The following is a 14391-nucleotide window of genomic DNA, read 5'->3' on the forward strand; positions in this document are numbered from 1 at the left end:
ATATTATTTTAATCCGCTAAGTATGCCTAATTTTAATTTTATTTCAATAATTATGTCCATTTTTGTTTAGGTCCAATAACTTATAAAATTGCTTACTTTTAGTCCTCTGGCAGATTTTCGGACAATTTTACCACTATGAGTGCATATGGACTAAAACTGCCTTTCAAAAGTTGCATAGGGGTAAAATTATCCGAAAATCTGCCAGAGAGCTAAAAGGAAGCAATTTCGTAAGTTACTGGATTTAAACAAAAATGGCATAATTATCGAATTAGGCATAGTTAGCGGTTTAAAATAATACTTTTCCTAGATATAGATATAGATAGATAGATAGATACAGAGTATAGGTAGATATAAAATACAAATATATAAAATAGAAATAGATTTAGTTAATTATTTATAATAATAAAAAAAAGAACGGGTTGATTCTGAAAATGCAAAAATACAAATTTGACAATTACATCTACTCTCTCCATTTCCTCTCTCAATCACCGTGCATGTCTTCCTCTCTCATCCTTAAAAGTAAACAAGAAAACAAGACTTGCTTCTTCTGAATATATTTTTCTTTCTTAGGTTTTGATCTTTTCGATTCACTTCTTGATGGGTTTATGACTGTTGGTGTGCTTATTCACATAATTCCACTGTCGATTTTCCGGATCAATATAGACTGAGATTTCTTGGAGTAGTTTATGGGGGTTCTATCCACGAGGGAGCGGTCGCACGTGCCTCGTGGAAGTTCTTCAGATAACCGCCTTGTAGCCGGCAAATCGACCATGGAGGAGTATAACCACCTTGTTTGGCTTCAAAAACTTCATCATTCCAATACTCTGTGTGTGGTTGGTCGCTACCTGTTTGCAATTTATTTTATTCATAATTGTAAATTGACACACAATACACTAATTCCTCTTATGAACATGCAGTAGTTTTGGTTGAGAATTGCAAACTAATCTGTTTGTCTTCACGCATGGTAGCTACCAAGGGAATGTGTATGAGGTGCCAACGAGGAGGAGCACGACAGCTGTGTTGGAGGCTGGGGCTTTGAAAAGGGTGACACAGATGATGATTAAGGAAAGTAAAAAGTCTATGCAAAGTGATAATGGTGGTAAAAAGTTTTCTTGGCTTCCACTTTTTATTTCATTCACTAGACATGTTTCCTTTTATGTGTGTGTATTGTTATCTTGAAATCTTGATATTTCATCATTTGCACCATAGTGCAAAGGTACTTTTCTTTAAATCTAGCAAGTTTGTTCTTTTGAAAAACATTCTTGGATGGTTTTCCAATTGATTTATACTTTTGTTGTTTCTTATCCTTTTTTATTTAGATGTACATTGAGTGTAATCTCATTCAAGTAAACAATATGTCTTGAGCTCTTTATGGTATATCAACCTTTGTGAGACATATTTGATTGTAAGAATGTCAATATGATTGTTTAGCATTTTGGGGTTACATTCTCGGTTCAATCGAAATTACATGGAAGTTCTCATCCAATTTTGATGTGAAGGACCCAATAAACTATTTAAATGTAAAGAATTCCACCTTTTTAAGTTTTCATTTGTGTTCTGTTAACTATCAAGCTACTACTACTTTTTTTTTCCGAGTTAATCGAGAATGACAGTTGGTAATTTGACGAATAAATGTGATTTAGGAAGCACAGGATTGAGACATGAATGTGCAGTTGCATTATGTGATTGTTGATCTGAGTAAATGTAGAGTAGTTGAGGCCTAATTTCATACATTTTGAATTGCTTGAAAAAAGAGTAGGAATGTTTGTGCTTCCACTTAATCATTGGAGTTCTTGTGAAATCATATTTGTTTGTCAAACGCCGCCCAGTTGATCTTTATAAGCCTAACATGGGACATGCATCATTTTGAAAAAGTCAAAGGCCCTTCCCCTTAGAAGTTTCTTTACCGTGATTGGGAGAAAAGAAAATGAAAGAATAGCAAGAAAAGGGAAGATTACATCTAATCCGCTGGTTCAGGTCACTTAGTAATTGGGTAACTTCATCACAAATATTGTTATTCACGTAAAACGGTGACTAGAGCCATGAGTATGTAAAGCACTTTGGGTAAAATATTTTTTGGTTGAGTAACCGGGTGCCTTCACCACAAGTGTTGTTATTCGCATCAAAAGACTGAAATACGGCCTAAAGACGTAATCCACGGCAAAAACAAAGAAAAAAATGAAAGAAAAGAAAAGCCGTGACAAGACAAAAGGGGAAGAAAAAGGAAAAGAATCATTAATGGCCAAAGAAAAGAAAGAACAACAAAAGTCGTTCCAAATTAGGCAAATATAAGGGGATAAAGGGTATTGTGTTGAAGCGATGAGTATGGTGACATTTAGAAACCTATGATTTTGTGGAAGCTTGATTGTTCTACTCTCCACTGGCGAAACAAGGTGTTGTGATGTGATTGGCCTCTTACCCTCATTATGATAAGTTAACGCTTACATAACGTATTGCGGCTGTTTTGAGATTATGTGCACATAGGTTATAGGTTACGTTTGTTATTACGAATCGTTGGCACAATGTTGAGAACATGTCTTTTGCATTGTCAGACTTTTATTTGAGGACAAGCATTGTTTAAGTTTGGGGAGTTTGGTAAGTTTAGCTTTTACATATTTATAATAACGAATAATACTATTTCGTTTTGTGTTGGAGGCAATAACTTCAAAAAAATTGCACGGTCCTTTCCTTCTATTTTTGGTTTATTTTTTAAAATTGTCACATTTCTTGATGGCTATCTGAAAATCTTGTGTAAAAGCCTTTATTTAGACATGCTTTACTTTATATGACTACTATTTTTGGTTGGAAGGTGATTGATTCTAATCTTGATATTATTTTACCATATTATTATAATTATTCTAAAGCATTTAAATGCCATATTATTATAATTGTCTTTAATTTTATGGATTATTCCTCTTAGATGGCTATATTTGCAGGGTGCAAGTTCAGTGTATAGTAGTAGTGGTTTTTCTTACATCGATCCTTCTCCTGCCCAAGGGTAAAACTTAAAAGTAAACAAATAGAAAATGTACGATTTGTGCTCGAGTAAAAAGAGTTACAGAAGTCATTCATACTGCATATAGACAAGTATATAAATTTTTCACCACTAATCTTTCCTATGAATATGGTTTATCTAGGTATGTGAGGCTGAAAATGACTACCAAATCTTTTTATGCCTTCCATCTCTCTTTTAAACTCTTCCAATGAGGTTTATCCGGGTATGTAAGGTCAGGAATCATGGTTAACTAAAAAATTATTTTTGTCTCCCATCTTTCTTTAAACTCTTCTAATGATAACTTTATAAGTTAATTTTCTTTCAGTTACATTTGCTGCACTTGGTGAGAAGACCATGCGTTACACAAAGTAATAAAAATATGCACAGTGTGATTTTCTGTGCGAAGTTTTATGTTCATAATCCATCTTACATTCTGTTGGAGAACTTTAGTATTTGTAACATTCATTCAGGAATAATTCTTAACGTAGCATAATATTATGTATAGAGCTGGATGGTTTTAAAGGTCATGACCTATTGCATTTTCGTGGGGAAAGAAACCTCTGTACATTCCCCAGTTCTAATTTTGTTTTCATTTTGCTTACTTTGGTGCTTAGTGGTACAAACAAATCTTGAGGTGGGTGAGGTACTCCTGGTTTGTCTCAAGTATTGTTGCAGTGTTAATGTTAGCATCAGTAAACATACAAATAAAGTATAATGCTCCTATGAGAATGGTGGTCTTAGGGTGAGCATCTCTCCGTTCTTTACCCTTTATGCATACTCATTTCATGTGAACTCTTGTTGGCAGGATACTTGATTTCTTGATGCAACCAATAAGCTTTTTCTGTAGTTTCTGATGAAGTTGGTGACCTAAGTTTGCACAAGCTCGTTTTAGTAGCAATTTTATCTTTGAAGGATGTTTTGGGTGTGTTCGAAGGGAAAGACTAGTTTGTGGAGCTTCACTGTGATTAACAGAAAATATTCGCAGGTTTGCTGAACGCAACAACATTCATAGATGATTTCGGTAAATTTTAATGGGTTGTGGCTCTATTGATTCAAGGAAATTAAAACGAAAGGGGGATTGGGATATGACAAATTCCTACTACATTCAAGTTATTTGATTGCAACCTCAATCTGACTGACTTTGTAGGGGCTCTTTTCCCCAATGGATTCCGTTTGATCACAAATTTGTTAGTTTTTTTTTTTTTTTTTTTGTGTTATCCATGAAGCAATGCCAATTGAAGCATACCCACTATTCATAAGTTTTAGATATTATTAGCTTTTTGATCACTTCAGGGTGACAACATTGTTTGAAAAGATCTTATCATCTGGGTATTAATTACGAATTTGTGTTGCTGACAAAGAATGCAATGGTTTCCTATGTTGATTATGAAGACTTTGGGAGTAGGATGACATTTCTGAAGTTAATAGTCGAGACGATGCAAATGATTCTAAGTTGTTTTGGTTTGCAGTCAATCCGAAGTTCATGTTAGTAGATCTAACATGAAACTAAATCGAGGAATCTAGGAGAAGTGTGGTTATTAGGACTAATGGAGAGTGAATATTCAGATTTAAGCATTGAACATAAGTTAAATGCTTTAGTTGCGTTGATTGATCTATCCAGTGCTGGTTCTGGTTATGGTTCCAGTATAAGAATGGAGGTAATCCTTTTATTTTTCTTATGGTCAACGCATTTCTTCTTATCTGTACACAGATCTCTTTCTAATTTGTTGCTTTTGCATTTAGAGTGTTAGCAGATACATATGTACTAGTATGTGAATATACGAAATATGGCATTGTGTCTTTGATGATTCCACTTCCTGGAGTTGGTAGAAAATATATTTTTCACATATACAAATGATAACAAAATAGAAAGGTTATTGATATTAAGCTATCCAAATCTCCTTGAAAATTGGAGCGTGAGGTGGGGGATTATTTTTGATATATTACAGGAGTTGAGCTCTTTGTGTCATTGTGTTAGGTGGATTTTTTAGATGTCCACTTGGCATTTGTGTGTCTTATAATTAGTATGTGATATAAATTTTCTCGTATATTTTAGGTTCACATGAGAACATCATCTATTATAAAATACAGGGTTAAAGTCGAATTTTGTCTAATTTGAATAGTTTGGTTAAACTATATAATTGATCATTTTAACGAGTTTGTACTCTAACACTATACAAGATTGACTCATCTACATGTTTCACGTTGGTTTTATTATGTTTTTAGTGTAATTTATTAAACCCTACAATAATTAGCTTTTGGTTGTTAAAATATTGAGTGGCTAAAATAACTTCTAATGTTTCTGTGTAAATGTATAACTATAACAAATTAAATTATCCACATTATTCGAGTCCACATTTGTTATTGGTGTTATTTATTAAAGATTTGCTCCGTACAGTAATTAACTTTTCGTAGTTACAATATTGAGTGGCTAAATATTCTCCAATATATTTTTTATTTAATTAGTTCATAATCTCTTTGGTTGTTGTGTTCCATCAGTTTTTGGGTTTTTTTTTTTGAATTCATGTATTTAAAGTTGATACATTTTATTAGTTTCCCCATTGAATTGTTTGTGTTTTATTGAGTAGTTATCTATTAAGCATGTGAGCATTATAAATACGACCTTTTGTTGACCCAAAAAAAGTATCCTTTATTTTTAATTTATCAATTGAAATCTATTCTTTTAATGCACATATAAGACTAATGAAAATTTATATAAAGACTATCATTTTTGATAATTTATTTATTTTATTTATCTTCTCTTTCATCTAATTAAATAGAAACAATAAAAATTTACACTATATAAAAAAGATTTAAGTATTTTGGTTAAACTATATGATTGATAGATTGAATATAAATTGGAAGTTTGTACTCTAACACTATACTAAATTGAACTATGTGCATGCTTCACGTTAGTACTATTACTTATTGATGATCTAGTATTATTTAGTTATGTTGTAGGAGGTTATTTATTGATGATCTAGTATTATTTATTATGTTGTAGGAGTTCATTTATTGATGATCAAGTATTATTTACTTATGTTATACTCCTACAGTAATTCGCTTTTTGTCATAAAAATATTCAGTGATTAAAATAGTTTTGAATTTATTTATTATGTATTAATAGTTTTGAGTAAATGTATAATTGTACAAAATTAAATTATCCGCACGAACTGAGTATACTTCTGTTGCTGGTGTTATTTATTAAATATCTACCCCGTAAAATTAACTTGTAACAATATTGAGTGGCTAAAATATCCTCAATATATTTAGTTTTTAATTAGTTCATACTCTCTTTGATGATTCCACTTCCTAGAGTTGGTAGATAATATATTTTTCACATGTACAAATGATAACAAAATAGAAAGGTTATTGATATTAAGTTATCCAAATCTCCTTGAAGATGGGAGTGTGAGTTAGGTGATTGTTTTTTATACATTATAGGAGTCGAGCTCTTTGTGTCATTGTGCTAGGTGGATTTTAGATGTCCACTTGGCACTTCTGTGTTTTATAATTAGTGTGTGATTTAAAATTTTTCGCATATTTTAGGTTCACATGGGAGCATCATCTATTATAAAATGTTGGGTTAAAGTAGAATTTGCACCCTAATTTGAATAGTTTGGTTAAATTATATAATTGATAATTTTAACAAGTTTTGGTACTCTAACACTATATAAGATTGACTTACTACATGTTTCACGTTGGTAGTATTTTTTATTATGGTTTTAGTGTAATTTTTTAAACCCTACAGTAATTAGCTTTTAGTTGTTAAAATATTGAGTGGCTAAAATAACTAATATTTTTGTGTAAATTTATAAATATACCAAATTAAATTATCCATATTATTCGAGTCTGCATTTGATGTTGGTGTTATTTATTAAATATTCTTCATACAGTAATTAACTTTTCGTAGTTACAATATTGAGTGGCTAAAATATCTTCTAATATATTTATGATTTAATTAATTTATAATCTCTTTGGTTGATATGTTACATCAGTTTTTTGTTTTTTTTGTTTTTTTTTTAATTCATGTATTTAAAGTTAATACATTTTATTAGTTTCCCCACTGAATTGTGTGTGTTGGTGGTTAGAGTATTGAGTGGCTAAATATAATTTCTTAAAGTGTTTATTATTTATTAATATATTTGTGTAAATATATAATTTTACGAAATTAAATTATCCACACGAATCGAGTATGCTTCTGTCGTTGGTGTTATTTATTTATGATTGACCCTGTACAATAATTAATTTTTTTTTGTCACAATATTGAGTAGCTAAAATACTCTAATATCTTTTGGTTAATGTGTTCGTCGGTTTTTACATAAAGCATTTTTATCTTTTATATAAACTTCCCTATTATTTAAATTTTTTTAAGCACATTAGAATTAGTAAAGTAAATAATTTATTTATTAAAAAATATTTTAAATTATTAAATTACTTTTTAAAAAAATATTCTTTTTTTCAATCCTACCACCATGCCCACCCTCAAATATATATGTATAAATGTCTAATTATAATTTTAATAAAATTTAGTTATAAATAAAAATAATAAATCTTTTAGTTCTAAGAATTTAAAATAATTTATACAAATAATTAAATTTAAATTTGTAACCTAACAATTAATAATATACTAATTAAAATAATTTTTACATTCATCTATCTTTTGGTAATTAAATATGTCTGAGGACATTTCTATCATTTTTTAAAGTTTAATAGGGAATACTTTTAATTTTAAAGGTTATCAGGGATAGTTTTTGAAATTTTTTGTTTGAAGTAGGGATGGTTTGTTCAAAAAATGAGGGGCGTAAATATAATTATCTCTATATTATCCATTAACTTAGAGAGCATTATAATAACCACCTTTTGTTGACAAAATAATGTCCTTTGTATTCAATTTATCTATTTTTTTTATGCACTAAGATCAATAAAAATTTGTATAAAGAACATTAGTTTTTGATAAGAAAAGCCATTTTTCAGGGGAATTGTAGTTGAATTTTAATTTTTTGGAGAGTAAAATAGTCAATAAGTTTGATTTTATCACTTTAGTCACTTAAGTTTGTAAAACTGTCAAACTAATTCTTTTTTTCAGAAAAAAATAACTTTTTATATTCTTTTATGATGATATTCTGTAATTATAGTTTTGTGGATGATGAAAATTTTGAACTTTTATGAACATAATAATAATATATTGTTTAACTTAAAATAAATAGTCTCGTTTTTTTTAGTAGCTAAAAAAGTATGAATGGGTTTTATAAAACTTATCTAATATGAAAATATAATAAAAAAAATCAAGTTGATAATTTTTAATTTCAAGAGTTAAAGATAAGTCTAAAAAGGTTAAACCTGAACAATGTTATTTATTTTATTTATCATCTAACATTATTGTACCCTAACATTATATTTGCGCTGTTCTAGTTCTTTTAAGCATATGTAAGATTAATGAAAATTTGTATAAAGAATATCGATTTTGATTAGTTATTTATTTTATTTATTATTCTCTTTCATCTAATTAAAAATAATAATAAGAATTTACATTATGTAACTAACATTGGGAAAGGATTTTGTTTAGCATAATTTTTTGGTATGTTTTAGGTCCACATGATTTCATATATCTTAAATTCTGGGCTAAAGTACAGTTTGCACTATAATTTAAATAGTTTGGTCAAATTATATAATTGATAGATTTAACATGAATTGGGAGTTTTTACTAATACTACCAAATTGAATCTACATGCTTCGCAATTGCTAGTATTATTTACCCCTACAGTAATTAGCTTTTAGTAGTTAGAATATTGAGTGGCTAAAATAACTTTTAGAGTATTTATTATTTGTTTATGTTTTTGAGTAAATGTATAATTGTACTAAATTAAATTATTCGCATGAATCAAGTATGATTCTATTACTGGTGTTATTTATTAATGATTTGCCCCATACAATAATTAACTTTTTCAATGTCACAATATGAGGTGGCAAAAACATCCTCTAATATATTTTTATTCGATTGACTCATACTCTGTTTTGGTTAATGTGTTCCATCAATTTTTTTTTTTATTCACGTAGGTTTAAAATTAATACATTTTATTAATTTTTTCAATTGAATTGGGTGTGTTTTATACAGCAGTGATGCTGGACATCAACTTAAATTGGGTAGGTTTAAGTTTTTCTATTTTTTTTTAATAGGGGAATTGTTGGGTTCCCCGTTCCTTCTAGATATCACCGAGAATGTACATAATGTTTTTTACATATATTATCAAAATAACAAAATACCCTAAAAACGGTTTTGGGCTATGCAAAAAAGAGCCCAAAAATCTTGACAGCCACATAAAAATAATCCAAGCCTAAATGCCCAAAAGAGGCCCAAGGGATCAGGTCAGCAGACGCCAGTCCAGATGGAGTCTAATTGGTGGTACCATACTTTGCTGGTGGCAGCCCAATTGAAGATTGGGCCAGAGTCCAGGACGCCCAGTGCAGCAGGCAGCGGCCCAGTGTAGAGAGGGGTCCAGTTGAAGTGGTGTGGTCCAGCTGCACAGTCTAGTGCAAAATTGCAACCCAATATCTTTGAAAGTCCATTGCGAACGAGCCCAGGAAGGTTAGGCCTTCTTCCTTGGCCCAAAGATGAGCGAGCACAAACCATTGCTGCCTCTAGCCAAGTTATGCTCAGTCCAGAAAAAAGATCCCAACAGTCCATCAAGCCAGGCGTGATCCAGTCCAATTGGAAAATAAAATGCGGCCCAGCACACTTGTTTCCAAGCAAAAGAAGTGTTTACAACCCAATTCAGAAAAACAAAATTAACTCAGGTCTATAAAATTGGAGGAGCCCATACTACAAGTTGACACACAAAATAAATTAGCAAGTGCCACCCAAAATCTGAAAAAAACCAACAAATGTAAGGATTAAGCCGAACAAAACAGGAGAAAGATTGCAGAACACTCTCTCGGCCTTTTCCTTCTTTTTTCTTCCTTTTTTTTTTTTTTTTTTCTTTTGATGTTTTTTCCTCTTTTTTCCGCTTTTTCTTTCTTCTTTTTCTGCATTCTCTTTTCTGTTTTCTTTTACTGTTTCCTCTAAACCAAAATCAGCCATATCAATCAAACCAGCATTCAGCAACATCCAATGCTCCAAACCGATAATAAATAGACCTTAAACCCACAAAAAATGCAAAAGAAGTTCCAAAACTCAAATTCCTCTAATAAAATGCCAAGACCAAAGGTAAATTTTGAAATTCTGGATAAAGGTTGCGACACTTCAATGACTTGAAACCAACACAAGAAAAATTAAGGGCCAACATTACCACAGTACTCCGAGATTTGTATGTAGCATGTGGAGCCAAGATGTCCCAGTAGGGCATGTAGAAGGAAGGAGTGATATCAGTAGTTCTTACTGTATATTGACAAAAAGTTAGTGGATTAGTGTCTGTGCAAAAACAGCGAGATATGTGTGAGGTGAAACTGATTGTGCAAGTGCAATGAAAGTGAGCATTATGAAAGAAGAGAGTGAGGCACAATGTGTGTAAGCTGAAAGACGAGGAGATGAATGAGGCAAAAAATGAAAGCCAAGTGCATTTGTTCCTGTTCCCCGATTTGTGAGATGAAAGGGCACAAGATTGCAAACCTTTCATCTTTTTAAGAAAAGAAAGAGGCCATTGGAGCTCTCTAATGCACAGGAGTGAGTGTACATCAGGGGCAGTCGATGGCCGGGGATGTGCATCAAGTTTCTGAAATAAAATTCCAGCCTGGTGAGACAAAGGAGATGTTGCAGTGGAAGCAGAAACAGGTGATACCATTATGTCAATGAATCTCCAGCAGAAACCAAAGTGAATTGAGAGCCTAACAGAGTGAAAGAAGAGGTTTAGAAAACTCCCTGAACTGAGGTAACTGCTTGCTGCTGCCACAACAACAGCTGCAGCAAACGGCAACAGGAGCAGAGATTTGCACAACGATGACGGATAGCCTAATAATCTGCACAGCGATAACACTGTTAGGGGTAAGAGAAACTCCCTGTTTGAATCTCCCAAGATCGTGCTCGTTGACGAACTGTTATGCAGCTGAGATTGCTCCTGCAGCAGAAGCAGAAAAACAGCAGCAGTAGCAGAAAAACAGCAGCTGCAGAAGACAGCAGTAAGAAACAGCAGCTGCATGAAACAGCTGCAGAAAAACAGAGTTTGCTGCAGTAGTGCAGAATCTGCCGCAGCAAGCAGAGTTAGCTGCATCAGGACGGAACTTGCAGCAGGAGGAGGTGGTTGTCTGGAGCGAAAAACAGCAGCAACGGAAGTGCTGCAGCAGAGGAGAACAGCAGCAGCAGCAGTAGAGATCTGCAGCAACATTCGTGCATCGTCTGCTGCTGCAAAAGGAACTAAGACAGACAAATGTTAAAAGGTATCTGAAATCACAATAAACAGTGATACTCCCTGAAAATTCTCTCCTTTGGTTCATGCTACACCAAAGAGACTGTATCAACAACAGTAATAACAACAGCAGCTGCAGACATTGATACGGAAAACTCTTTCTCATTTTGATCGAATATATGGGATTCCCAAGCTGTTGCATTTAATAATACCCCTGATGTGTCCATGTAGTTCATCCCCCCGACGAACTTCGACTGATTTGGTTGTACAAGCAAGGTTGGCCAAGTGATCTGCCGCCATATTTCCTTCCCGATAGATATGAGTAATCCGAAATTCCACTCGCTTAAGGAATAGGTTGATATGTGATAGCATGTGCTGAAGTGTCCAGTGACCTTTAGAGGGTTCCTTAATCAGACAAATAATATTGACGGCATCCCACTCAATCCAAATAATTAAAAATTTTCCGTTTGACAAATTTGGAGAGCTTTGTAAGGCAATTGCCGTGTATAATACATTTGATGCTTTACAATTGCTAGATGATGCAGAAGAGACACCTCGGGGTCCTATACCGCTTCTTGAGACTAGAATACAGACTTTACATCATGTTTTAACCTCATTTGAAAGGAGAGCAATCTCAGACGATTCGAGCACACGGAAAGAAGACCCACCACCATGGCGTTAGTAATAGTTGAGGATATTAAAAAGCGAACTCATAGCATCACCTTGCCTAGATCGATCAGTACACGAGCTTTATTTAGACTATGGCGTATCCCTTGGCCTGTCGAGGGAGAAACCGCCTGATGATCGAATTGCTACAATTTTTTTTTTCTTCTTTTACTTAATGCAGATTACTTTTACCCAAAAAAAATTTGGAGAGCTTTGAAAAGACCGTACACCTCTGCATACACATTAGTTGCTTCTCCAATGAATTCATAGAAGGCGAAGATTGCTGCTCCTCTCTCGTAGCAATTCCTCCCACACCAGCTGGCCCCGGGTTACCTTTGCTTGCTCCATCAGTATTAATTTTGATCCATCCTCTATCCGGCTTATTCCACTTGACTTTCATCAATGTTGTCCTCCTTTTAACGTACGTGGGGAATCCCATGGTGGATGCAATGTTGGCGTCTCCTTTCCAGTTAAGCAAGGTGGCCAGTTTTGTTTGGCTAGTCGTGCTAATGGATTGATGAACTTTCCAGATGATACGATCGACATTGAATTTCTGTCCCTGATACTTAGCATCATTTCTTTCAAGCCAACAGAACCATAAAATAAGCATCGGAAGGATAGTTCTGATGTGGTTCTTACCAATTGAAGAAAACCTCTAGTATTTGAGGAACAAGGTGATGTTGTTTGTCGACGGGAGCATGGTATTGAATTTCCTAGCAAAGAAATCCCACACTTTCGAGATTTCTGGCCCTCTAGGAACACATGACTGAGACTTTCAATATTACTGCAGCAAGTGCATATGGAGGCGAGTTGGATGCCTTTGGACTGAATCCTCTGATCCAGCGGGATTTTATCCCCCAAGATTCTCCAGAGAAATATGGACATGGTTGGTGCGATGAAGGGGCACTAGATTTCCACTAAGTTTCCAATGAGCGATGTCAGCTCGGTCATCATTAAAAGGCACTTGGCTGATTTCGTGGGCCAGTTGGTGTGGGAGGAACTCCAGGAGTTTATCAATGTCCTAAATTTTGTCTTTCCAAAAGTGGTTGACCGAAGGTGAGGGGTGGTTCTGTTCACCTAGAAGGAGCCAAAGTGCTTTCTCCCCCATCCAATTGTCAAACCAGAATGAGATTTCCCCTTTCCAATGCTCCAGAAGACATGAGGTTCTGCTTTTCCCCGAGAATGACAGAGACGTTTCCAATTGGCAGAGGCAATATAGGAAGGTTTAGCCACAGCCGGGTGGGTCCCTTTGCAATATTTGTCGAGGAGGAAATGTGACCACAGTGATTGTTGGGTTCTAAATCTCCACCAGAGTTTATGTTGGAAGGCCTCAACCACATCGTCAAGTTCTCGAACACCAAAGCCACCCTCCTCCGTAGGGTAGCAGACTGAGTCCCAAGAGGACCAAATCATTTTCTTTTGATTACCAGAGTTGCCCCAAAAGAATTTATTGAAGATTCTTTCGATACGCTCTGTGATGTATTCTGGAGGCTTGAGAGTTTGCAACAGGTATGTCAGCATGGCGTTCAACACGCTTTTAATTAACTGGAGTCTCCCCCCATGGACAATAATGCTTTTTCCCATCTCGAAATTCTGTATTTGATTTTTTGGATGAGATCATCGAAGAGCACACCTTTCTTATTCCCTTTAAATAGGGGGCCGCCCAAGTAGATGATTGGGAGGTGTTTGAGACGAAACCCCATGACTTGTTGGATGCATTGGATTCGGAGATTAGAAGTCCTCTTGTCCACTGTGAATGAGCTCTTTTCTCTATTGATACGCTATCCCGAGATTGCCTCGTAACATTGCAGGAATTCTATGAGAAGTGTGAGCTCTTTACGGTTCCTTTTGGAGAAGATAATTACATCGTCAGCGAAGGTAAGGTGGGAGACGTGGAGGCTTCATCTGGTGAAGTACTGCAGTCTTGATTGTTGTTAAAATAGATTATTCAGTCCTCGTGAAAGGCATTCTGTTGCAAGCACAAAGAGGGTTGGAGAGAGGGGATCCCCTTGACGAATTACTCACGTTGATTTAAAGAAACCTGCACCTTCGCCATTAAGGAGGATGTTGAACCAACAATTTTCAATTAACATTCTGACATTAGCAATCCACTACATAGGGAAGCCAATTCGGTGACACATTCTATAGAGAAAATTCCAGTTAAGCCTATCATATGCTTTCGCCATGTCAAGTTTGAAGATGGTGTTGTTCTTGCTTCCATACACTCCGGGGCAATGGACCAATTCTTGTGCGAGTAGGATATTATCAACAATCATACGCCCTTGCACAAATCCACTTTGGGAGGGCGAGATGCATTTAGAACGTTGTTAGAATTCCACGAAACTTTACCCAAACATAGGTCTAGACACAAGACATTGTGTGGTAATT

At 34.3% G+C, this 14391-nt stretch overlaps 1 protein-coding gene across 2 annotated transcripts; it reads right to left on the reverse strand.

The window, feature by feature from the left end:
* Window positions 1-9188: 9188 nt before the first annotated feature.
* LOC148787718 (uncharacterized) lies at window positions 9189-11810 on the reverse strand. 2 transcript variants are annotated; one of them, XM_088881270.1, is made up of 3 exons: window positions 10605-11810; window positions 10285-10373; window positions 9189-9734 (listed from the first exon to the last, which is right to left on the reverse strand). In XM_088881270.1, the coding sequence occupies exons 1-3, from the start codon at window positions 11314-11316 to the stop codon at window positions 9366-9368; spliced, it is 1170 nt and encodes a 389-aa protein (XP_088737396.1). In that variant the 5' UTR covers window positions 11317-11810; the 3' UTR covers window positions 9189-9365. The 2 variants fall into 2 exon arrangements, with proteins under 2 accessions (XP_088737396.1, XP_088737395.1); XM_088881269.1 differs by having other exon boundaries at window positions 10285-11810.
* Between the last annotated feature and the right edge of the window lie 2581 nt (window positions 11811-14391).

The sequence above is a fragment of the Sesamum indicum genome, linkage group LG6 (assembly GCF_026168435.1).
Source record: "Sesamum indicum cultivar Baizhima isolate 11 linkage group LG6, ASM2616843v1, whole genome shotgun sequence".
Lineage (NCBI taxonomy): Eukaryota > Viridiplantae > Streptophyta > Magnoliopsida > Lamiales > Pedaliaceae > Sesamum > Sesamum indicum.

Coding starts and splice junctions, on each gene's coding strand:
- LOC148787718 (XM_088881269.1), bottom strand. CDS start 11,316: ATGTTGCTGCAGATCTCTACTGCTGCTGCTGCTGTTCTCCTCTGCTGC. Junction 9,735..10,284: donor ACAAATCTCGGAGTACTGTG/GTAATGTTGGCC, acceptor CTTGGAAACAAG/TGTGCTGGGCCGCATTTTAT.